Source organism: Odocoileus virginianus, chromosome 34 (assembly GCF_023699985.2).
Source record: "Odocoileus virginianus isolate 20LAN1187 ecotype Illinois chromosome 34, Ovbor_1.2, whole genome shotgun sequence".
NCBI classification, from domain to species: domain Eukaryota; kingdom Metazoa; phylum Chordata; class Mammalia; order Artiodactyla; family Cervidae; genus Odocoileus; species Odocoileus virginianus.
This window is the reverse complement of record NC_069707.1, coordinates 2678888-2703750: the sequence shown is the minus strand read 5'-3', so window position 1 is coordinate 2703750 and position 24863 is coordinate 2678888. Positions and strand designations below refer to the sequence as shown.

The 24863-nt window shown below is 51.9% G+C and overlaps 2 protein-coding genes across 3 annotated transcripts; both read right to left on the bottom strand.

Moving 5' to 3' along the window:
• Positions 1-450: 450 nt before the first annotated feature.
• Positions 451-3962, bottom strand: PRR18 (proline rich 18). The gene is made up of 2 exons (XM_070461329.1): positions 3506-3962; positions 451-3409 (listed from the first exon to the last, which is right to left on the bottom strand). The coding sequence occupies exon 2, from the start codon at positions 3394-3396 to the stop codon at positions 2626-2628; it is 771 nt and encodes a 256-aa protein (XP_070317430.1). The 5' UTR covers positions 3397-3409; positions 3506-3962; the 3' UTR covers positions 451-2625.
• A 5170-nt stretch (positions 3963-9132) lies between these two features.
• Positions 9133-24863, bottom strand: SFT2D1 (SFT2 domain containing 1). Of its 2 annotated transcripts, none has more exons than XM_020885946.2 (8): positions 24711-24863; positions 17808-17894; positions 17203-17285; positions 15120-15201; positions 14164-14199; positions 12617-12675; positions 11004-11033; positions 9133-9658 (listed from the first exon to the last, which is right to left on the bottom strand). In XM_020885946.2, exons 1-8 carry the CDS (start codon positions 24771-24773, stop codon positions 9619-9621), a joined length of 480 nt encoding a protein of 159 aa, XP_020741605.1. In that variant the 5' UTR covers positions 24774-24863; the 3' UTR covers positions 9133-9618. The 2 variants fall into 2 exon arrangements, with proteins under 2 accessions (XP_020741605.1, XP_070317781.1); XM_070461680.1 differs by lacking the exon at positions 9133-9658 and adding an exon at positions 10419-10587.

Sequence of the window (24863 nt, the reverse complement as noted above, 5' to 3'; positions counted from 1 at the left end):
ATTGCTGTCTGGGAAATCCCATGGACAGAGGAGCCTGGCAGGCTACAGTTCACGGGGTCACAAGGAGTTGGACTCGACTGAAACGACTTAGCAGGCAGGCACAACCCTTTGCTAACCCCCGGAAATTCCAAAGTCTCAGCTAGGGCAGTACCAGGGAGAGGCCATCTCAGAAGAAGTCTACTTGGGGTGGCGTGTGGGATCTTAGCTCCCTGACCAGGGACTGCACACGTCCTTGCCCTAGGCAATGAAAGCAGACAGTCCTAACCACTGGGCCGTCGGGAATCCTCTCGGAATACCTTGGTGATCGCATCTCTTCCTGGTCAGTGTTTAATACCATCTTAAAAAGAAATACAGGCATCAAGCTTCTCTTTTACTTAAACATGAAGAAACTGCAGCTCAGTGACTTGGAAAACATCCTCGAAACATCAGTTACAACATGAACGCACATCATGTGTAGAACATTTTTTTGTTGTTTTTTATTGAGGGTCGTCCACCAGAGCAACACGAACATTTGACCCATCTGCTTTTAAAATGAAGAGCAAGGCACACAAGTCCATCCGACGTCGCAAAGGAGAAAAAGTGCGTGGTGTCCGTGGCCAGTTACGGGCAGACAGGGCTGCGGGCCTGGCGGAGCGGGGAGGCGAGGAGAGGGAGACAGACAGAGGACAAGACGCAGACAGACATCACGCGTGCAGTGCCGGGATGGACGCAGAGGTGCAGAAGGGCGCTCCGCAAACATCGATTCCTTTAGGAAAGTCTTTACAATGTCCTTACTGTCACGATGGGCGGGAACCTGGGCCTGTTAATCACAGCTGTTTATGCCAAGTGTGCGTAAGGCCAAGGCACGCCGCTGCCCTCCTTGACCTCACAGGTGACGCTCAGTGGGTTGACGTCCAGAGCAGCGTTCCTCCTGGCAGACTCCACGGGGGTGGCCGCAGCATTCACAGAGACACGTGTCTTAAAGTCACCTCCGCATGATTGCTGCCTTTGCCACTGTGGTATTAAGACACACATTTAAAATAAAACACAGTCCAGCTCTGGGCATTCATATAGGAGGCAAGCTATTCAGCAGGTGGAGGTCCTTGGTCCTGCATGTCATCTGGCGGCTGATCCAGCTGCCACAAAATTAGATGCTTTGTGTCTACCTAGATGTGTGCTTAGCACGGGAGAGAGACAAGAGCAGAGACCTCCGCAAGAAAAGTACAAAATTGGTTTTTAAAAACGTAAGGCTTCAATGTACAATACAAGCAAGACTTGACACTTTAAAGTCTAATGAGATAAACATTAAACTAGTTATTAAGTGTTATAAAATAAGTCAGAAATTGAGGTAATACATTACACTCTCATATAACCAGCTTTATCTGAGTATAACCTTCTCCCCCTTCTCAACCTTGGCGGTAAATATACTCAGATGCACGGAAGGAATATCTAGAAACGAGCCTGGAGTTAGTGGAGCAGAGTATGACCTCTAAAAGGCAGGGGAGTCTTACCCTGTATTCAAATAATAAATAGAAACTTCCCTTTTCCAAATCACTGTATACACCTGTACAAAGCCACCACGTCACTGATTCTCACACAGGGACTAAAAGCACTGGAAACACCCATCTGCCCCGCACTCCCACTGTCCCTCCAGAAACGGGCCCCTGGCCCACACACCGCGTCCTGCATGTGGGTCCAGCTCTCTGCACGCCACCCCCCTTCTTTCTGTAGCACAAAAGACGCTTGTGAGCTGCACTCACATACAGAGGGTGCTTTCTCCAGAAGCGGGGCCTCTGCCCCCTCACCCCCGACACTGAAGTGTCCCCGCAGCTGTGCTCGCCCGTGTGTGTGTGTGTGTGTGTGTGTGTGTGTGAGTGGAGAGAGCACGCTGGGCAAGAACATGTATGTGGGCCGGTGTGAGCAGGTGTGCATGAACGAGCATGAGTGAGAGTATGGATAGTGTGCAGGAGAGCACACGTATGTGAGCGTGAGAGCTGAGTGTGTGAAGGTAAGCATGTCTCGGTGTGCAGGCACGTACCTGTGTGTGGGGAACTGTGCACGAGGGCTCCCGGGCCCAGGAGCCTGCGCGGTGCCCACAGAGCGCTGCGCCCATCACGGCGCCCACTGGCCAGGCCCACCTCCTGGTGGTCAGCACCCTCCCCCTGGCCGTCGGGAAGTTGGGTGCACCTGCGTCGCCGGTTTTCCAGGCCCCAGGGCATGTTTCCCACTCAGGACAAGCAAAACCGCCCACGCAGCACCGCGCCCAGCTCCGCACCTGGGGGTCACCCGGCCCCGCCACCTGCAAAGCCACACCCACCGACAGGCCTTCCCCCGCAGAGGGTGGGGGCCCCAGGGGAGCCTGAGGGGTGGGGGCCGAGAGGCATGGGCACCGCGGCGCACCCCCCACCCACGAGCCCCGAGGACACCCGTGGGTGCGGAAGAGGCCAACAGGTGCAGAGGGCAGACCCGCGGGGTGGAGGCCGGGCCGGCGGCAGGGCGGGTGGCGGCCGTCTCCCCCTTCCTCTGCAGGTGGTGGGCCGCGGGGAGCCCGAGAAGGGTGCGGGCGGGGTCGCGGCCGTCCGGCCTCTTCCCGGCAGGTTGTGGCCGCGGGGCCGGCTCTCCGGAGCCCGGGGGCCGCGGGCGCGGTCACAGCGAGCTCAGGTGCGGCAGCGCGTCCAGGGGCCCCGGCCGGTCACGCGCGGCGGCCGCCGACTCCACGCCGCGCAGCCACTCGGTGCACTTGCGCACCAGGCCCTCGTCGGCGGCCGCCGCCTCCTCCTCGTACTCCACGTCGTCGTACTTGTGCCGCTCGTTGAGCAGCGACACCTTCAGCAGCGAGCGCAGGTCGGCGGGCCGCGGGCCGGGGGCGGGCGGCGGCGGCGGCGCGGGACGGCGGCCGAGGCCCGCGGCCCGGGGGCAGGGGGCGGCCGGGCGCCCGGCGTCGGCGGGGGGCGCCCGCCGGGGCCGCGCCAGCAGCTGCCTCTCCAGGTGGCGCCGCTGGATGACCAGCACGGCCTCGGGCGTGAGGCTCAGCGAGAAGCGCAGGGCGGCGTCGGGCCCGGCGCCCGGGGCGGCTGTCCGCGCCCCCGAGGCCGCGGTTCCCGCGGGGCCGTCGCCGGAGCCGGCCGGCCGGGGCGCGCACGGGGCCGGGGCGCGCGGGGAGGCCGGGCCGGGGGCGCGGCGGGCCGGAGGCCGCTTCAGGGTGGCGGAGGGCCAGGAGCTGGACAGCGGCCCCGGGGGCCGCTCGGGAGGCCGCCTCTTCTTCTCGGCGGCCGCGGCGGGCGGCGAGGGTCCGGGCGGGGCGCAGGCGGGCGCCGCCGCCTTGCGCGGGGCACCGGGCTTCCGGGGCGGCGGGCGCGCGGCGGGGACCCCCGGGGCCGGGGTGGGCGGCGGCGGCGGCGCGGGCGGGAACGGCATGGTGGTCAGCGCCCTGGAAGGAGAGGGGCGGCTACCGTGAAGGCGCGCCGAGCCCGGCGCCCTCCCCGGGGGGCCGTGGTCCGCCCCCCCGCCCGCCCTCGGCACCCACCTGGGCTGGGCCGCGGCATCTCCGGCGCGCACACGCCCCCCGCGTCCAAACCCAGGGCCTGGCGCCCGGGCACCCCGCTGCCTTCCTCCGTCCTGCCCTCCTTCCGGGGCCAGGGGCTCTGCCGGCTTTCCTCCGGGGACAGCGGTGGCCGGTCCACGCGGAGCCGGGCGCGCCCGCGGGAGGAGGAGCCGCTACGCCCGCAAGCCCGGCGCCGCGACTGGGCGGCAGAAGCTCCCCGGGCGGCCTTCCGCCGCGGGGGCTAATCCGTCAGAGGCGGGGAAGACCGGGCGTGTCCTCCGCCCGAGGCGGGGTCCTCGCACGTGGGCCAGAAAGTCGTCTGCCACCTCTCGGCGCCTCTAAGATGGTGCGCAGGCCGGCGGCGGCGGGGGGACCGCGGGCTCCGCGCGCGGCCCCGCATCCCGGTGTCGCGGGAGGAAGCTGGCCGGAGCTCAGAGGCGGGCACAGACATGTCAGGGCATCCTTCTGGTTTTGTTTTTGGATCATGTTGAAAGACAGTCATTTTAAAATGAAAAACCTCGTATTCCTTGAAGAGGCAAAAAATTTTAAAAGGCCAGTTTCCTTTAAATCGTGATATAGGAACTACCAGACCTTCAGTTCATTTCAGGAGACTCTGTGAGCACACGGAAAGCATTTACTGCTGTAACAGAGATTCAAAGGGACGAGACAGCTTCACTGTCAACTTAGAGTCTAGTGGTAGAGACCTGAAAACACTCCTTCAGTTTTCAAGTGTGTGTTAAATAAATGAATGATTCATTGAATAATTGCAGAGCAGTGCATCCCAAAGTCAAAATTTCAAATGAGGAGTCCCTGCATTACTTATGGAGAATACTTATGGAGAATTACTTATGGAATCATCCATTGTTTAGAGCTCAAAAAAAAATTGTTTTTCCCTATGCATGGGATATGCTTTTCTGGGCCAGGGAAAGCGTTAGTCACTCAATTATGTCTGACTCTTTGCAACCCCATGGACTGTAGCCTGCCAGACTCCTCTGTCCATGGGATTCTCCGGGCATATTACTGGATACGGTATACTGGAGTGGGTTGCCATTCCTTTCTCCAGGGAATGGAAGAAATTCTCAGGAATTCTCCAGGGAATTCTCCAGTAACTCGCAGGAATTCTGCAGGGAATTCCTTTCTTCCTGACCCAAGGATCGAACCTGGGTCTTCGGCACTGCAGGTGCCTTCTTTGCCATCCGAGTCACCAGGGAAACCCTTTCTGGGCTAACCGGGAACACAGCTGGATGGTGTGGGTTACGGCCCGGGCCACGAGAGCCCGCAGCTGTGGCCTGTCCTCCTGCCCGGGGCCCTGACCCGCTCTCCAGGCTCCCCGGCTTCCCACCAGCACCCCCCTGCCGTCAGGGCCCCCTTCCCACGCGCTCCCCTGCTCATGGCGCGGCAAGAAGGAACGTGACGGGTGGCCGGAAACGTTCCCCTGATGGCCAGGGATGAAGGGGTCGGTTAGGCCCTGTCATCTCCACCATCACCCTCAAACCACCCTGAAGAGCTGGGATTAAAATGCGTAGTGATTTCAGCAGCGCCGCAGGCGTTCTACGACCTAAACTGTCTCCAGGGTGTTTCCCCTGAGCCTTGGGAGGAGACAGGATGCCCTGAGATGCTGGCAGGGACCGGGAGAAGGTCGAGGAGAGAGGACAGCAGGCAGCCCTGTCTGGAAGCGGGGATTGTGTATTTTATGGAGAATGTGGACAGAATACTGGGGTGGGTTGCCATTTCCTTCTCCAAGGGATCTTCCCAACCCAGGGGTTGAACCCAGGCCTCCCGCATTGCAGGCAGATGCGTTACCCTCTGCGCCACCAGGGAAGCCCCGTTTCCTAATTCTTAGGATGCTTTGGAAGTGACCCTTGAAGGGTGAGGGTGGGAGGTGAGCGTGGGTTGGCATCTCACAGTCAGCACAGCCGTGTACTTCCACCCATGGGATGCATGCACTGTGTGGCACGTGCCGGCCTGACACGTGCCGGCCTGCCTGGTGACTGTCTCCAGCCTCCTAGAAAACCAGGGCTCCCGGGCGGGAACACCTCCCAACCGCACACGGCCCCGGGGGAGGAGGAGATGAGCCTCAGCCCAGCCGTGGCTGCAGTCGTGTCCGACTCTCCGAGACCCCGTGGACTGCAGCCTACCAGGCTCCTCTGTCCATGGGATTTTCCAGGCAAGAGTACTGGAGGGGGGTGCCATTTCCTTCTCCAGGGGATCTTCCCGACCCAGGAATCGAACCCAGGTCTCCTGCATTGCAGGCAGACGCTTTAACCTCTGAGCCACCAGGGAAGCCCCCTTTTCATCACAACAACCCTTTAAAATATTTTCAGGATGAGTAAAATAACTGCAGAAAATACTTCAATCACTAAAGTAAAATACCAAGAGTATATCCACGCTTGAGTAAAATTACAGTACCACAGGTTTGAAACTGAACTGAAAATGATAGAGGCTGTGGAATGATGACCGCACCCCACAAAGAAGGGCCACAGACATGCTCCCTCTTCACGCCTGGACCCCACGGACACATCCACAGTGGACAAGTGCTGTTTATCAGACAGACACACTGCTCAACTGGTCCTCACCTTGGAGTTACCAGTGGATTAAATTACAGCCAGTGACCACATTAATATCAGAAAACTAGCCATAATTTCAAGAAATCTTTCATTTTCCTCATAAATTTTTTTTTAAGTTCTTGGTTCTACTAAGGCATATACTTCAGGAAAAATTCAAAAAGGAAAACAATACTGTCTTTCCAATTACACCCTCTTCCCATAGGCTCAACTTCATTTCTGACTTTTGATTCAAAGCTTTTACTTGATAGAGTGAAAAGTGCTCAAACATCTGGAACTAAAACTAAATCTGAATTTTAACCATGGAAAGCTAACTCTAGTTTTTTTTTTTTAAATCCCATTTTAGGGCTTCTCTGGTGGTTCAGTGGTAAAGAATCTACCTGCCGATGCAGGAGACGTGGCTTCAGCCCCTGATCTGGGAAGATCCCAGATGTCTCGGAGCAGCGAAGCCCATGAGCCGAGAAGCCCGTGAGCCGAGACTGCTGGGCCCACGTGCAGCAGCTCCTGAAGCCTGCTCGCCCTGAAGTGCATGCTCCCCGAGAGAAGCCAGAGTAACACACCCAGGGAGCGGCCCCCACTCGCTACAGCTAGAGAAAAGCCCGGGCAGCAGCAAAGACCCCACATAGCCTAACAGAAAGGATTTTTTTTAATGGATTTTAAAAGTCCTATTATATTAATGAGAAATAGAGAACTTGGTCAGTAACAATGACAACATCAACAAAAACCACCTTCTTCTAACACTGATCTGATTGGATGAAAGGCTTTGAGAGTAGAAAGACATTTAGGGCTTCCCTCGGGGCTCAGAGGGTAAAGAATCCGCCTGCAATGCGGGAGACCTGGATTTGATCCCTGCGTTGGTTAGACCCCATGGAGAAGGGAATGTTAACCCACTCCAGGATTCTTTCCCCGAGAATCCCATGGACAAAGGAGCCTGACCGGCTACAGACGATGGGGGTTGCAAAGAGTCAGACACGACTGAGCGACCAACACTTTCTCTTTTCCCATCATTAAGGTGGTGAGCCACTTTATCTAGATTACGTCATTGAAACCCATTGAGAGTGTGCCGAGAGAACCAGTAATACTTGGATTTTCCAGATGAAGAGGCCAAGGTTTGCCTTGGCAGCCCACATCATGACTGGAGTGGGCTCTGTCCAGGGAGCGAGGGCCTTGGACAGTCTCTGCTCAGCACCGGTGAGTCTCGAGAGCCCTGGACACTCTCAGGACCCACATAGCTTCTCTTCTGTGGCCTCTGTCTACTGATGTCATTACTAAACATTTAAACTGAGACTTTAAGGACAACTTAGTAAAACGTGTAGTGAGAATGATATTTTCTACAGCAAACAGGTCAGAAGTGAGTGGCTGCTCTGTGCTCCATCCTTGTGCAATCGCGAGTCTGCAGCCCCAGGGCTCCGCTGTGAGCTCACGGTACATGGGTTCAGTTCAGTTCAGTCGCTCAGTCGTGTCTGACTCTTTGCAACCCCATGGACTGCAGCACGCCAGGCCTCCCTGTCCATCACCAACCCCTGGAGTTTACTAAAACTCATGTCCACTGAGTCGGTGATGCCATCCAACCATCTCATCCTCCGTCGTCCCCTTCTCTTCCTGCCTTCAGTCTTTCCCAGATGAAGGTCTTTTCAGATGAGTCAGCTCTTCGCATCAGGTAGCTTTTCATTCTGTTATGGGGTTCTCAAGGCAAGAATCCTTAAGTGGTTTGCCATTGCCTTCTCCAGCGGTACACGGTGCAGCGTTGGGGTTATTATCCAGCGGACGCTGGAAGGGTCCCTCACCCGGGCCACGCTGAGCATTGCTGTACTGCCTGCCGGGTGGCAGAAGGGACCCGCTCGAAGGCCGCTGGCCTAGGGAGCAAACACCCGTAGGACCTCGCCTGGGGGCGATCCTACTGAGGATTCGAGCCTCCGACCACGAAACGCTGGCTCCCAAAGGGGACCCCACCCTGAAGAAGCATGCGGGAAGGTTGGATGAGGAAGTCTGTGGTTAACAACAGACAAGTCTGTCATTCTCACACCAGGGCAGGGCCCAGCGGGCCTGGGCAGGGCTCTCACACCGCCCCTCCCTGCTGGGGACACGCGTCCACAGAGTCCCACTCAGCCCCCAGGCTCTGAGGCCCCTCGTGGGGTCCCTCCTCCCCAGTAGGACCTGGCATGGCTCGCTGGAGTGTCTGCACCGCTGCCGCCCGGCAGCTCCGCGGGGCTGTGGCCTGTCTTAGGGATCGGTCCGTCTCTCGGCCGCGCTCCATCTCCAGGCTCACGGCTTCCCCCGAAGCCGCCCTGGGCCCCGTCCAGGGGTCCTCTGCACAGCCCCGGGCTTCTGGCCGGTTCTGGAGACTCGTGCATTTTCCTAAGGCGAGGCTCCAACCGTGGCCTCGGCTGGAGACAGGACCCACCCAGGACTGGATGCGTCCCCCCTGCACTCAGCAGCCCGGCCTCATGCTGGCTCTGCGCAGACCCAACTCAGGAGTCCTCCCCACGCCTCCTGGGAGCCCCTCGGATCCCAGCTCAGTCACCAAGGCCGGGAAGGCCACCCTCCTGAGGAGCGGGCCCTGGCTATGCAGACGCACCGGGTCAGTGACGGGCCGGGGACACGGGGTGGGGGGGAGCTGACGGGCGAGGGGAGCTGGCGACGTCTGCCTGTCTCGACTTCTCCTCGGATCCAGCCTCGCCTCGCAGCGCTCCGTCCCCGGTGGGCCGGCTCCTCCGTCCGCGCCTTGTCTTGCCGGGCTGTCCCCCAACCGGACCCAGTGGTCCGCTCTCCCTGTACCTCCGTTCGGCCTGACCTGGCCGGGCCGCCTGTTGTCAGGCCTGCCCTGCACAACACACTGACAGATGCTTTCTCTGTCACTTGGTCTTCCCATCCTTCACCAATCTGTCCTCAGTGCAGGTATTAGGACAGAGATCCTATCTTACTCGTTTTACTGCAGAAAGATTGCACAAGTGTCCAAACTACATTTTATTCAACTGAATCAACGGACCACCCACTTAAAACATAAACTTGAAAAAAAAAATCACAAACTTGATCAAGAAAATATTATTTTTTCCAAGTGTAGGTTTATTTCAAAATTATGAGATTTATATATTATTTTTTATTACATACAATAAAGTGGTTTAGCTTAAAGTAAAAGCTTTCACATTTCAAGTTTTTATTTTAAAAATGTAGACCCTTAAAAACCACCAAAAAAGCTGAATATATCTTGAAGCGTAGGTTTATCCTTAAATATTCACATCTCAAATGCTGTTTAGAAAAAGGATTTAAAAACTGGCTAAAAATCATTTACACTTGGCAATGATTAAAATCTCCTCGTCAGAGCGTATTAATGGCACATAATGAATTTTCTGTCACAAGCATTTAACAGTTTAATGGGTATGTAGTTTTATCAGTATACAAAACGATCTTACATGGTCAGTGCAGTTGTTCTGGAGTGATCACTGTATCAGGAAAAGGACACTGCACCAAAAACAGAACACCAACTTTCAAAAGGTCTTTTCAAACAGTTTCCTTCTTTGCAAACAGCTTTCAGCTCAGGAGAGAAGAACAGCACTTAATTACTGCATCCCTGGTGAAAAAAAAAAAAAAGAGGAAAAACAACATAATAATTTTGCCTCCAAAGTAAACTTGCAAAAAGATTCCTGCCAAGAGACAAAGGCACCATCACCTTCTTCCATCAGAACTCAGTGGAACACCCCCAGCGCATTCCCTGGTTAACTAAAACTTTCTTGAGTGTCACTTGAAATCAAGAACTGAGACACGGAAATAATTTATTAGTTGCTGAAATGGTATTTATTTACTCAGAAATCTTAACCAGCATTTATTGCTAATTTTCTTATGAAAAAATAAAAAAAAAAAACCCCAAAAAACAAATTTTTAAAAAGAAATAATGAACAGGATTTTAAAACAAAAATGTTAAAAAAAAATTAAATAAAACAAAAATGTTTATAACTACATTCTAAGAACTCCAAAAAAAAAAAAAAAATCCATGTGTTAGACCGAATTCACCTTGCACGAGTTAGTCTCAACGTGATCGCTGTTACACAAACTGTTCAGGGCAAGCACAAGCTGGAGGCGCAGGTCCGACACGTCTGGGGAGCGCCGCCTTGCCCTGGCTGTGAGCCTTGCCCTGGCTGTGTGCTCCGGCTGCAGCACAGTGGACGTCGTTTCCAGGGCGCCGCTCCCCCTTGTTGAGGGACAGCAGGAGCACCCCCAGCCAAGGTCCCCAGGGCTGGCTCTTGTTCTAGGTCACCCTGGTTTGCTTTTTCTCCTTTTAAGTGTTCGTCAGAAAGACTCACCCGTTTGAATAAAAACAGAATTTCTACCAATTTCCTTCACTGTTCTATTAGGCATACAGTTTTGCTGTTTTCATATACAACCTACATTTCCAGATTTCATGAAGAAGCTGTGCCTCAACAGAATATGCTTCTGAACCTGTCACACTTAAGCCTGTAGTTAGTTTTGCTTTTCCCTCCACAATTACATTAACACATTTTTCTGGAAAAAAAAAAAAAAAAAAATTTTTTTAAATGGCAGTTACCTCAACTTACAGAATACATGTTTCTCCTGGCTTAACACAAACATCTATGCGTCAGCCTCACTTCCTTTCTACTGGGTGTTTGCAGCCGTGGAAGGATCTAGGACCTCTCGCCAACACCCCCGACCTGCAGCTGTTCAGGTGCCACATCTGCAGTCAGCACCCAGCCCGTGGCCCGTGTTCACATGCGTTTACCCTATGTGGCAAGCTTCTATTGAGCTCACTTAAAAACTCATTTCCTTTTGGGAACAAACTCAAAGTCAATTAAAAAAACAGCCCTGTAAATCATATTTTAATATGAAAATTACTAAAATTCACACATCTTTGTAAAAAGAATGAGAGAAGCAGAAACAGGATGAAATTCAAACAAGCTCACCTTGCATATGGGATGTATGACAGACTATACCTGCAAGAAAAATTCAAGAATGTTGAAATTTAATCTAAATGACATTTTTCTTTATGCCAAATGGCCATATTCTAACAGCATAAAAAAAGGAAGGAGCAGAATATTACACAGTGATTCTCAGAGCATGAGCCAGACAGCATACAGCATCACTGGGGAACTTGCTAAAAAGACAAATTATCAGGGCCCACCCCACACCTCTTTAATGAAAAACTGTTGTTTTTAATAAGCAATCTGTGTTTTTAACTAACTCTTAAGTGATTCTGATGCCTGCTGAAGTCTGAACTTGTAATAGGTTACTCCTTTTAAGTTATTAAGAAAAAAACCTATAAAATAACAGAATAAACTGCCCTCTCCTTCAAGCGTAAAACAATCGTTAAGTACATATCAGCAATAAAAAGCAACGTATTAATAGAAAGCAACAAAGATTTAAAATTTTCCATGTCACTGAAAAAGAGTAAAGCATCTGAAAGTTATGTTGCAACAAGCAGAGTAGTGCCTTTAACATGTGCTGATATTGTCTCAGAGGAAACGTAGGAACAGCACCAACACACCCTGATCCCAGACTGGCCGACATCAAGATGTCAAACAGCGAAGCCAGGAAGGGGTTTACTGACTCTTAAGAGGACGCAAAGAAGACAGCTCTAAAGAAGAAAGGAAGAACACTCTGAAAGGCCTTTTGTCAGTGAGAAACACTTTTCTGGTCTGACCCGGAAGCATGCGAGGGGGACACGTTCCATCAATCACATACTCACCGGGCCCTCGGTGCCGCCCAGACCTGAACGCGGCTGCGTGAAGGGGACGGCCCATCAGGAGGGACCAGGCACTCGGGCGGAGGGGCGGAAGCCGCAAGGAGACCGGGAGGCAGGGCCGCAGCGAGTGCTCCGGGCCAGAGGCGGCACAGGGACGAACTCGCTCTGCAGGTGCTCAGCAACACCGCACAGAGCGAGGGGTCCCCGCCATCCCCCGGGCTCAGCCTGTGGCCGACCTGGGTTTACACGTGCGGGTAGCACCCCCTGCATTGCTCGCCTTTTCTCGCTCACATAGCACAGAAGGCCGTGCAGCAGCGTCTGATGTCAGCACGCTCCCGCCTCCCTGCGTGACATCAGCGCGGCCCCACAGCCCCGTGTGACATGTCAGCATGGCCCCGCCTCCTCGTGTGACGTCAGAGCGGCCCTATGGCCCTGATCTCAGCGCGAACCCGTCTCCTGTGTAACACGTCAGCGCGGCCCCACAGCCCCGTGTGACGTCAGAGCGGCCCTATGGCCCTGATCTCAGCGCGAACCCGTCTCCTGTGTAACACGTCAGCGCGGCCCCACAGCCCCGTGTGACATGTCAGCATGGCCCCGCCTCCCCGTGTGACGTCAGCACGGCCCCGCCTCTCTGCAGCTCTCCTATGTTGAGCCTCCGCCTCGCCCATCACTGCAACCCCAGACACACCGCAGACCTCAGGCACCTGACCCTTCAGGAGGCCCTTTCCCCCGGGGCAGGGAGAACCTCACCAATGACCTCCCTAGGCTCACAGGCTCGGAACTAAATGCTTAACACTGCTGAGGAAACCACCTTTACAATGAGTATAGACTTACCAGGTCATCGACAGGAACTGCAATATGCAGAATAATACGGCCAGCCCCTTCTTATGCCACTGACAACAGCAAAGACAAAGATATAACCAGTTAAACATTTTAAAATATTTTTCACAGCCTAGTTCAATTCCTTCCTTTCAAACCACATAACTGATAGCTCCATTCATTTCATTAAGTTTTAGTATGATAAATTTAAGATTCAGTAAATCTGAAAATTAAATATCCACAAATTGTACTTTCTTTCTAGAATTCTGATTCCATTTACTCAAATGCTGCTAAATATATGGCATTAAATGTTAATGAAAGAACTGTGCACAGGCTTAAAGTATTAAACCTCTTTGATGTTAGGCCTTTTAAGTGAAGGCAGACTTTTCTGAAGTCAACATCAAGGGACCGCCCTGGCGGTCCAGTGCCTGAGACTCCTGCTCCCAGTGCAGGGAGCCTGGGTTTCAATCCCTGGTCCTCTGGTCAGGGAACTGGATCTGTGCCACAATTGAGACTCGCCACAGCCAAATACATAAATAAGTATTTTTTTTAAAATAAGTAAATAAAATCGACATTGAAAAGCCCACTTGGTTAGCAGATCTGTATCCTATGTGGAATTGATGTATCTTACTCATCAGCACTTCTTTATTTCCTTGAGTTACTTTTTGAAGTAAAACTGTATTGTGATCTTCTAGAATAATATAAAGTTTCCATAGCTGTTTTAAAATGATCCATTTTTAGAATGTGTCCATCTTTATATTAACTTCTTCACTTATTTTTAATCTACGGCTTATAAACAGACTGCTGGACCATTCCACATCAGAAATCAATTTCCCACAGGGATATGCAAAAAATTGCTTAAGAAAATTCTTTTAAGTTACAATTGGGAAATGAGGTATTAGTGAATTCTTGTGTGAATTCTTGTGTAACTAAAGCCTGGTCCTTATATCATTAAAACTAAACTCAGAACACTTCTGGTGGAACATTTCTGAAGTGTATTATACACCACCCCATTATCTTTGAAATGCGCTGTGCTCTTGGGAGCTCAAGAACCACCTCAATCCCCTTTGGAAGTAGATCAAGAACAATACGTAAATACAGTGAAGGATCAGGAGCATCAGGAAGTAAACAGAGTTGTAAAACAGCAGCTTCTCTAGACGCTATTGAAGAGCTGTAAGTGTGCAAGAGTGCGTCCTTTTTGTCCCTGGCGCTGTTCTGTCTGGCCTGCTTTCTGGCCCTCTCTCATTGCTGGGACCCCTTAAGCCCACGATGCCCTCCCCGCCCGAGGGCCACAGCGCAGCAGACAGCGCAGCAGACCCTCAGCGAGGGCCCCTCAGGCACCCTGACCTGGAAGCAGGCAGGACCTCACCTCCATCCGTTCAGGTGGCAGGCTCCCCCGCCAGTCTGGCCACTGACTGGACGCTACACACATGACTTTAAGGACACCAGCCTCTGGTGGGTTCTAAGAAATCAGACTTTGAGCACCTCTGAGATGGCGGTGTGATGACACTACCTGGTGAGGGTCCACACAGCAGAAAACAGACGCGGCCGAGGTAACTTACCCAAAGAGCAGCGCACAGGGTGAGCACGAAACACAGCTAGGGAGAGGCAAGGAAAATGGTCGATTTTGAGTCTTTTCATAAGCCTAACAAAAATGCATACACCATTCTGCATTCATGTGCATAACACACCAACACAACAAAATTAATGACGCGGCTTACTCTAACTGTCCTTATATATTCCCTGAGTGTTATTTTAAAGTCTATGACTGCAGTCCTCCCTGGCAAACTGGAAACACGTAAGCAGTCATCTGCTGACTAAGCCAACAGAGACTGTTTCACGAATGCATGAGTGATAACAGCTGTTCCCGGGATGTGTGATGCTTATGTTCACGCTCAGTAACTCAAACCACCGACACCATATTTGGTACAAGTGTTAATGGAAGGTGAGTCCTAGTCTGCTTAGCTTTACATAAGGAGCCCACTGCAATCATCTCCTACAGAGAGAGCACTGTCACGCCACACCCCGTCCCCAAAGCAGTGAAAAGCACAGGCAGGAGACAGCAGGGGGCACAGGCTGAAGACGGAGAACGGGGGTCTGTCCCACAGTCCAACAGGGGAGGGACGAGAGCCCGGGGACTCTCCCAGAGAAGACGCAGATGGACGCAGAGGGGACCCGACCTTCCAGCCCCGCCCTCCAAAACGTCCGTACAGCGGTCCAGTAAGAAAGGCGTATGGGGCTGGAGAGTGAAACACGCGCAGCCCTGCTTCCCACCTGAAATACCCGGTGCTATGTTTTAGAGAACGCCGAAGAAACCAGGACTCCCCCCGCCAATCATTCAGGTAATGCTGCATAATCCAAACTCTTCAAACACACAGCCTGAAGAATGCGACTATTACATTCAGCCAAGGAAGTATAACATGAGTTCCTCTGTACACAAGTAGGTGATAACTCATAAATAATGCCAAAAAAAAAACACCCTATGAAAGTTTTTTTTAAATGATCAGTATTTACTTACAAGCATAATAATTGTTGCAAGCAATCTCGTTGTTTCAAACATTTTCTTCAGTTGTTTCAGAGGTCCCATTAAAAAGCATGTACTATTTGAAACAAAAGAAATGAGAGATGGATCTATTAATTGGTCTATGAAAAAATAAGTGCTTTTAAGAAAACAAACCCTGTCAGCTTAATTAAACAATCTCACTAAATCTGTTTTATGGCAGAAAGTGATGAATTAAAGAGCCACTTGACGGAGGTGAAAGAAGAAAGTGAACAAGCTGGCTTAAAACTCAACATTCAAAAAACAAAGATCAAGGCATCGGGGTCCCCTCACTTCATGGCAAACGGAGGGAGTAACAATGGAAACTGACAGACTTTATTTTCTCAGCTCCAAAATCACTGCAGACGGTGACTGCAGTCATGAAATTAAAAGACGCCTGCTCACTGGGAGAAAAGCAATGACAAACCGAGACAGAGGGTTTAAAAAGCAGAGACATCACTTTGCCAGCAAAGGCCTGTCTAGTCAAAGCTATGGTTTTTCCAGTAGTTGCATGTGGATGTGAGAGTTGGACTGTAAAGAAAGCTGGGCATTGAAGAACTGATGCCTTTGAACTGTCGTGTTGGAGAAGACGCCTGAGAGTCCCGTGGACTGCAAGGAGATCCAACCAGTGAATCCTAAAGGAAATCAGTCCTGAATATTCATTGGAAGGGCTGATGTTGAAGCTAAAATGCCAATATTTTGGCCACCTGATGTGAGGAGCTGACTCACTGGAAAAGACTCTGATGCTGTGAAAGATTGAGGGCAGGAGGAGAAGGAGACGACAGAGGATGAGATGGTTGGATGGCATCACTGGCTCAATGGACGTGAGTTTGGGTAGACTCTGGGAGATTGTGAAGGACGGGGAAGCCTGGCGTGCTGTAGTCCATGGGGTCACAGTCGGGCATGACTGGGTGACTGAATAACAAGAATTAGAAGGAAACTTTAATCTTTGTGTATTCTATGACACAGGAATGCCTTTCACAGTCATTCACAGCGTCACTTCTCAGCTCTGGGTCAGCATGACCACTGAGGCCGGCCCAGGCGGACAAGGCAGTGTGTTCTTAACGTGGGCCAATTCAGTGACTGTCTCCTTATCTCGACGCACATGACACATATGAACAGCGGAATCAACTCCAGGAGCACTGCCAGCGTAGAGCTTCTAATAGCAAAACAGTGTGACAGAGCTCTCCAAGGCTCCTCTAGACTGTGGTCTGAGGAACGGGATGAGCCCCGAGACTGACGGAGCTCAGCGGTGGTTGACGCCTGTCCCTTCGCCACCACCTCTGATCTGGAACGTCCCCAAGGAGACAGGGCTCACCTCTGAATGCTGAGAGCTGACAGATGTGACAGCTACATCAGCACCCCCCGAGGCCCAGCGCCCAGTCCTCGGAGTCACTGCCCCACACGGCCCCGCCCGACCCCGCTGCCAACCCAGATCTGCTCCCGCTGGCCGGCCGGGCATCTGACCATCCCCATCACGAGGCAGCTGCAAGCCAGGACTCCGGAGGGCTGTCGGGGGGGACCCCAGCCTGCTCACCTCACTAGGCACTTCCCTAGTGACTAACTGCCCCCTCTCTTGTGTTCCTACACCTGGATGTATAATGGAGGGGTGACAGACAGTGCCTGGCACATAGGCAGCACCTCCAGATGCTGGCTCTTCTCACCATCAACACTGATGGCAGCTGGCACACAGCAGGAGTCTAAGTATTTACTGAGTGTAAATTCTGAACTCATGATATGTATGTGAAGTGAAGTCGCTCAGTCGTGCCGGACTCTTTGCAATCCCATGGACTGTAGCCTACCAGGCTCTTCCGTCCATAGGATTTTCCAGGCAAGAGTACTGGAGTGGGTTGCCATTTCCTTCTCCAGAGGATCTTCGCAACCCAGGGATTGAACCCGGGTCTCCCGCATTGTAAGCCGACGCTTTACCGTCTGAGCCACAGGGCAGTCCACTGAGCTACCACGATACGTATACACAGACAGAAATATATCCTGTTAGAAAAGAGAATTTTGATAATGAAAGCAAACAAAACATTTTGAGAAGCCAAACTTCCATACATACCTGGCTAATGCAGCAATATTTCCAAAGGTATAAAACACGGCAAAAAGCTTTATGCCTCCAGGGAGCCACAGCAATCCAGTTCCCTGAGTTAAGATGTTATAGTTATTTAAAAATCATTTTACCATTGTAATAGATTAAAATATAAATCTGCTACTATAATATTAAAAGTATATAATAATATGTTAAAGCATAAATGTGTTAACATGTGGTCTCTAATTATACAGTTTCTTAAAAAGTAGTTAATTTTCAATGTTATTTGCTAATTTGAACCTTATGCCTATTTGCATATGTCTATATAAATGAGCTATTACATAATCTTCTTTATATATCTAAGTATCATTCTACTTAAGTATTCTTTTTATAAATGACAAGTTACAAAAAGTAAAAACTCTTCTAAATCACTGACTGCAACTCTCCTAACACACACAGTGGTTCTTATTTCAAGTCCATAAACTCCCCTAAATATTAGTCTCTACATCTTTTTATTGATCTCTACCCCTTTATTTCAAGTGACTAACTAAGTCCCATCGAAACAGTCCAGATAAATGGAATGCTTAGTCTCACACGAAGCAGAAATTATCAAGCAACATAAAGCTTTAACTCACAAGGATGGAGAAGAAGATGCCGCTGACGAAGCATATGGCAAACCACTTCAGTCTGGTGTTGAAACTAAGCGTCGAGGCATCAAGGACCTTAAGGAAGGGGAATTAGAACATGTTTTTACATCACCACGTGGCCAACCTGATGCTTTACATGACATTAAGGCAAATCTCCACTCCAACACAGACGATGAAGCTGTTTTACTTTGCACGCAGCAGTGTGGCTTAAGAACGTGAGGACTCCTCGGCTGTGAAGGGGTATGTAAACAGTCTGGGGATCGGGCCGTCCTGGAGACACTGTCACCTTTGCAGGTGAGATAACAGCACTGTGTCTGGAAAACTCTTACTGTTAGGGACGGGGGGAGCACTGATGCGGAGGAAACGACATACGCGATGAGACACATTATAAGATGCTCACTGGTTAAAAACCAGGGAAAGAGGACACAAGATGGGCGAGCGGCTGACAGGTGCTGAGGTGGAGTCGGGACCCACACCTTCTGTGTGTGTGTCTGAGGGCGTCTGGGCCACGTTCCTACACGCAGAGCCTGACGCGATGGTCCTGCAGGAGCCACTCCCAGGGGAAGCCCTGAGGACCCAGGGAGGCTGGGCAGAGAAGGGGAGGTACTGGGTGGGGCTGTGACCTCAGCTGTGCTCGGTGAAAACCGCACGTCACTGTCCGTCCAGCCGGGAGGCCCGCTGCCCTTGTGGAACCCACCTCCCACCAGATGCTCTGGCTGCAGGGTGTGTGTGTGGGGGGGTGCGCGTGTTGCCAGGAGGGCCCAGCGTGCCACAGGACCCCCAGAGTGAGCCCAAGGGGACAGCCGTGAGCTCAAGGGCAACGGGTTCATCCGCCCAGCAGCCAGGACCTGGGGTGCCACCATCAGCCTCTGCCATGGGGTACCCCGACAACTTCAGTTACAAAAAGCTCAGTTGAAACCAACTCACAAAATAAATAAATAAAACCAACTCAGGAAAGCCTGCATTTCCTAGACTTAAGTTATTAAAAAAACGTGCTTTGAAATGATCACTAACTCTAGAGCAAAAACATTCCAGGATGTCATGTACATTCTAACCAAATCACATGGGAAACGCGTACCCCACATATCTCATACAACAGTGTGCATACAGTACTGATTACACACTTTCTTTACAGGAAGTACAGTCGGTTTGTAACATTTTATTAGCTTCAGCTGTAGAGCACAGTGATCCACTACTTTTATAAATTATATTCCCTCTGAAGTTACTGGGAAACAGTGGCCATATTTTCCTGTGCTGCACAATGCATCTCGGCTGCTCGTCCATTTTACACACAGCGGTTTGCATCTCTTACCTAGACCCTCTCTCTTGCCCTCACGTCCCCTCCCCACGGGTAACCAGTAGTTTGTTTTCTATACCTGTGAGTCTGTTTCTGTTTGGTCAGTACCTGTTTGGCATACAACTTATGGTTGTATGCCATACTTTTTAAGATTCTAAGTATAAGTGGAATCAGGACAGAATCAGGTGGAATGATTCAGAATCATGTGGAAGAATCAAGAGAGTCAGAATCAAGTGGAATCAGGACTACTGTAACATAGTATTTGTCTTTCTCTTCATTAAGTTTAGCACTCTCTAGGTTCAGCTACATGGTTGCAAATGGTAAATACATATTTACATTACTAAATACACTATTAAAATTTATTTCCCAATAAGGCTGAAAAAGTATCAACACTGGCTGTTTCAAAAAAACTATAAATATACAATAAGGATTTATATTGAAAATTTAAATTTCTAACATGTTATTACCATATACTTAAATACTTAAAAGACCACATGCTTATAACATATTTTCAAGAATAAGGAAGCAAAAATAGAAAGTTTTGTATGCAAAAGCTGAAAATACTTTTGTCTACATTCCTTACCTCAACAGATTAGTCTGTGAATCCTTATGTAGCATGAAAAGTAGATAAAAACAACTAAATCAAGATTCCGCCAACGTAACATCCATCACTTTTTTTCAAACACATTTTAAATGTTTTTTAAATTTGCTTTACAATCTTGTTTCCAGCAATGTCATCTGTTTATACTAAAACTAACCACTGTAAACAAAGAATGAACTTGCCTATAACAACATCTAAAATTTTTTTTTCTGATCAGGAAGAATACACATCAAGCACATTTTAACCACATGGGAGAGAATGACCCCTGAAGATGGTACATGCACAGCAAAGGATCTGCTGGTCTGGGAAAGTTAGAAACAGTGTCCCGGGGCAGGGTGTCTCAGTGGTCAGTGCGGACACGTGGTGACGGTGGGGGAGGCGGTGGGGACTCAGCAGGGAGTGAGCGGACTCAGCGTCCATTCTCACTTTCTTTTTCAGGTTTCAATCACCCTGCTGTCTTTGTTTGACTTGGTTTTCAGCGCAGTTCTTTGTATAACAGCAGATATTTTTCCTCTTACTGTCATCTGCCAGACAAATTCTTCCCATTTGCAAATTTGGAATATTCGATCCACAAGCAAATGACTTGTCGCAAGCCCTGCAGATTGTCCAGACACAGAAACATATCACAGAGTCCTTAACTCCTATTGTAACGCTGGGAAAACGTTACAATGTCCATCCATAGTGCCAAGAAACCAGGCCCTGCCCTGTCCACACGAGAGACAGAGGGAGCCCTGACCCCGCAGACAGACGGCGCGGGCATGAGCGGGGAGGTGCGACGTGCAGCCCAGCCTGGATCAGGAAGGGGCCCAGCAAAAGCAGCAAGTGCTTCGACCTCGTGCATCGAGTCTTAGAAGAGAAACATACACTGAAACTGCCACCAGTCACTTCACTCCTTATCACAGGGAGAGGAAGCAAAAAGGAAATCTCATGAAGTGGGAGCGACCCTCCTGTTCTCTGGTGTCCTCTTTATGCTGTAAGAAATCAACAACACCTGCAACTAGAACTTCATTAAAAAGAAAAAAATGAGTTGGAAACAATGCAGGAAAATATCTTCCCGGCAGCACCGGTATTGCAGGTGAAGGAACAGACCACGGGGATGGAGGAGTCGGGAGGCGGACGCCTGCCTGAGGCAGCAGTGGAAGCTGGAGCCCGCCTCCCGGGCCACGACCCACGAGTCAAGGGCACCGACCAGCACTGTGCTCCCAGGAGCTGCGCCTGCAGAGACGGCGAGGACACAGAGCCTCCCAGACGATGGTAGGGGAAGCAGGCGTGCACACCCTCCCTCCGGGTTCACGCCCCAAGCCCTTCGGGATCCCTCTCCCGGTTGGTCCTCCTGCTCTTCTGGTCACCCTCTCTCACCAGGACCCCACCTGGTGGGGGGTCCTGCCCCTCCTGGCAGAGCCTGGGCTGATTGTTGCATCCTCTGACAGCCCAGCCTTTCTGCTCCTCGCCTCTCGGGGGCCCAGGGTCTCTCACACCCTGAAATGAGCCCATGTCCAGGCCCAGGCCACTGTTCTCCAGCCATGATGTCCCCTTGGGTTCCCACCTCACCACTCCGCTAGCCCCCCTTCCCAGTGCAAATAGCAGGGCACCTCACTTCGATAAGACAGCAAAGGTACCCCTTCCCTCCATCCACCTGGCAACACCCCCTCATGACTCAAGCCTTCCTTCCTCGTCCTCTGGGCAGTCATGCACGACAGGGCATCAAACCAGGGCGTCTGCACTTCAAGGGCCCTGGCCCCGGCCTGCTGGGCCTCCCTTGCACATGGCTGTCCACAGCACCCTGCTTCCCATTCCACCACCACTGACCACTCCGCCCCACTGCCACTTCAACCTCCAGTTCCGCCTGGCGCCTCTGCTGGAGCCAGAGTTTCCTCCCTGGGCTTCCTCCATCTCCTGCAGAGAACGGACGCCCGCCCACCACCATGCTGCCTGGGACCCTCACCTCTTCCTGTCCCCACCACCACAGAGGGCAGAGGTCAACCTAGCCACCAGGGCTTCAGATGCCACACCCTCTGACCTCCCAGGGACCTGACCCAGTTGGTTTCTCTCCCCAAGGCCAACAGAGAACCGTGTGGCCTCGGAGACACCGCCCACCCCACCCCCCCCACACCACCAGCCATCAAGGACAGAATAGGCTTAAGCCTCTTCCATCTTAAACGGACAGAAAGCATGACTTCATCCTCTAGCCTCTGCTCCTTCATTCCCTGACTCATTCAACAAACACCTCCTGGGGGCTCCTGGGGGTCTGTGTTAAGTGCCAGGCTAGGGGTCTGGCTCTTGGTTAAAAGGAGCTGGGAAGAAGTGCACGCCTGGTGCACTGCCCCTGCCCGCAGTCAGGGATGGGCAGCCGGCCTGTCCTTCCACCCTCCTGCACTCCCAGCCCCAAGGCCCTCAGGAGAGCTGGGCGGCAGGGGAGGGGCCCTCCGGACTCACCCCTCAGTCCCTGCCGTTCTCCCCTGACCTCGGAGGCCATAAATCTGCCTGACCCCTGGCCTTCGCTGCCCTACAAGATCCCTGATCAACACCCACTGTTGGGGGAAGACGGAGCCCAAGGCAGCTGGCGTGTCCTCCGGCTTTAGCCAGAGGCCAGAGTGACTGACGGCTGAGTGAGCCCCTTCAGTTTTGGCTCTCGCATGAACTGATCAGCTCGTCTCTGTCCCGCCCTTGCCCTCTCCAGGTTCCCCCTTCTTCCCTGGCTGCCCCCTCTCTCCTGAGCTCCTCACACTGGAAAGGCCCAGAGGTCAAACCCGAGCTTTATCTTTTGTCTGCTTACCCACAATCCCTTGGTTATCGCAAGTACTTTCTGCAGCATCTCACACCCAGCAGCCTTCCTGCCTCTCCACTCAGCACCTGGCACCTCAGACTCCACACCCAGACTCTGCCCACTCCCCGCCCCACCACCCGCACCTCCCAGGCCCAGCTGAGGGAGACTCCCTCTCTCCAGCTGCTCAGGTCAAACCAGAGGCACCCTTGGCTCCTTGAGCACTCACACATCCTACCCATCAACCACTGATCCCACCAGCTCTACACTCAAGCCACTTACAGAGCCTGGCCACTCTCACTTTAAACCACCGTCACCCTCATCTCCCTGATCAGGCCAGCGGGCTCTCCCCAGGACCACTCCCCGAGTCCTCTGACCAGCCTCCAGTCTGTTCTCCACAGGCCTGCCAACGTGATCCTTTAGAATCCAAGTCAGTCACATCCCCGCTCTGCCCACGGCTCCTCAGCGTACTGAGAGTAAAAGCTGAAAGCCTCACTGGGTCCGTAATCCGGAGCCGCACTGCACTCTCCCTGCGTTCCAGACACTCCGGCCTCTTTACTGGCCTTCAACAAGCTGAGCACTGTTCTCAGGATCTACATTTGCATGAGTTGCCCAGGTACCCTGGGGACTCTTTGGAGGGATGCTGTAATGTCACCCTGACAGACACGCCCTGGATGACCGTCCAACACAATCAGGCGATCCCAACCTCCTCAACCTGCTTAACCTTCTTCCATGGCACTTACCAGTGGCTGACACATTTTTATATTTACTTGTTTATTAACGGCTTTCCCCAATTAAAATATAAATTCCATGTGGGGAAAGCCAAACCAAACACATGTAGGTACCAAAATATGTGTTGAATGAATAAATGACCACTTCCTCTGAACTCACAGCACGTGTCCCTTCCAGTCAGTCACTCCCATCTTCCATCAATGACTTCTCTACGTAATCTTTCTCCTCTCTAGAGAGTGGGCTCAAGAGGAGAGGCACCCTCACCCTCCTGTCCCCAAGGTTTAGAGCAGCTCAACAGGACTTTCTGAGTGGCATGTCCCAAGCCTGCAATGTCCTACGCAACAGCCACTAACTTCCAAGCTTAGCCAGCACCGGAAACGTGGCTGGTGTGGCTGCAAGTAATTTTAAATTTTATTTAATTCTAATTAATTTAAATAATTGAACTGAAATGAAAAAAATTAAATTGAATAATCAAATAATTGAAACAGCTGCATGTTGCTAGGGCTGCTGTTTGTATAGCAAAGATCTGGAGCAAAAAGGGAAGAAGAAAATAGTAGTTCAATAAATGAGCTGGGTGAGCCACTGCTGCCTAATGGACATTTCTCATATTACTATTGACCGGTTCTTATGTTAAGGTTATGATTTGCCAAACTGGTTATAGAGTTCACTAAGAGCAGATGCTTTGCTTTTAGTCTCTGAACCCTCACAGAATAGTCCAGAATCCTGTTCACTAGAGGTGCAGAACAATTATGACCACAAGGAAGGAAGTTAGGACAGGAGAGGGGACAAATAAAAGGTCCTTCTGTAATACCGCATCCTTTTAAATGTTCCACTTCTGTGACAGGCAAGCATGAATTGGTCTGCAGGCAAATAACACAGATACTTACAGAACAGTTCCTGCTGCACTATTTTTAACCCTCTAACTAGAGGAAGTAACCCTGATCAAGTCTCGTGGGTAAACCACAGAGACAAGGGTTTTTTTGTTTTTTGTTAAATCTCTTAACAGAGTTCAACAGACAGCTTTTGATTCCGTATTATTTCCCTTCTCAATGATCTGGGTTTTTTTTTCTCCCTCCAGTCTCCCTCCTTCCACAAGACTAGACACACTCACACCTCCCTTAACTCCAGGGGCTAACAGAGGCGGCGGGGCTTCACGGTTCCCGCTTCTGCAGCACGCGCACCCGCACGCCTACCGCGCCGCCAGCCAGGTTCAGAGTCCACAGCGGGCGCGGAGCACCGGGCTAGGCTGGGGGACGGCGGCGCGGGGTTGGGCGGGCTCTCTGGGGGAGGATGACGGGCAGCGAAACGGATTCCTGAGGGTCTCAAGGCCACAGCTGGGGAGAGGGGCCTCGACACGAGCACCCGCAGACTCCACAGGGACGCCACGCCCACCTGGATCGCTCCCCAGACCCTCCCGCGAGGCGCCGGACGCCTGCCCGTGGCCCAGCTCCGCGCGCCCGCCCCGGCACGGGCGCGACCCCGGCGCCGGCTCGTTACCTGCGCGGTCAGGCCCTGCTCCTCGTCGTCCTGGCCGCTCAGGACCCGCCGCAGCTTCTCCATGGCCGCAGCCGCGGCGCCCTACCCGCCCCTCTCTCGCCCACTGAGAAAACCCGGAAGTCGAGACTCTTCCGGCCGGCCGGAAGTCCCGGT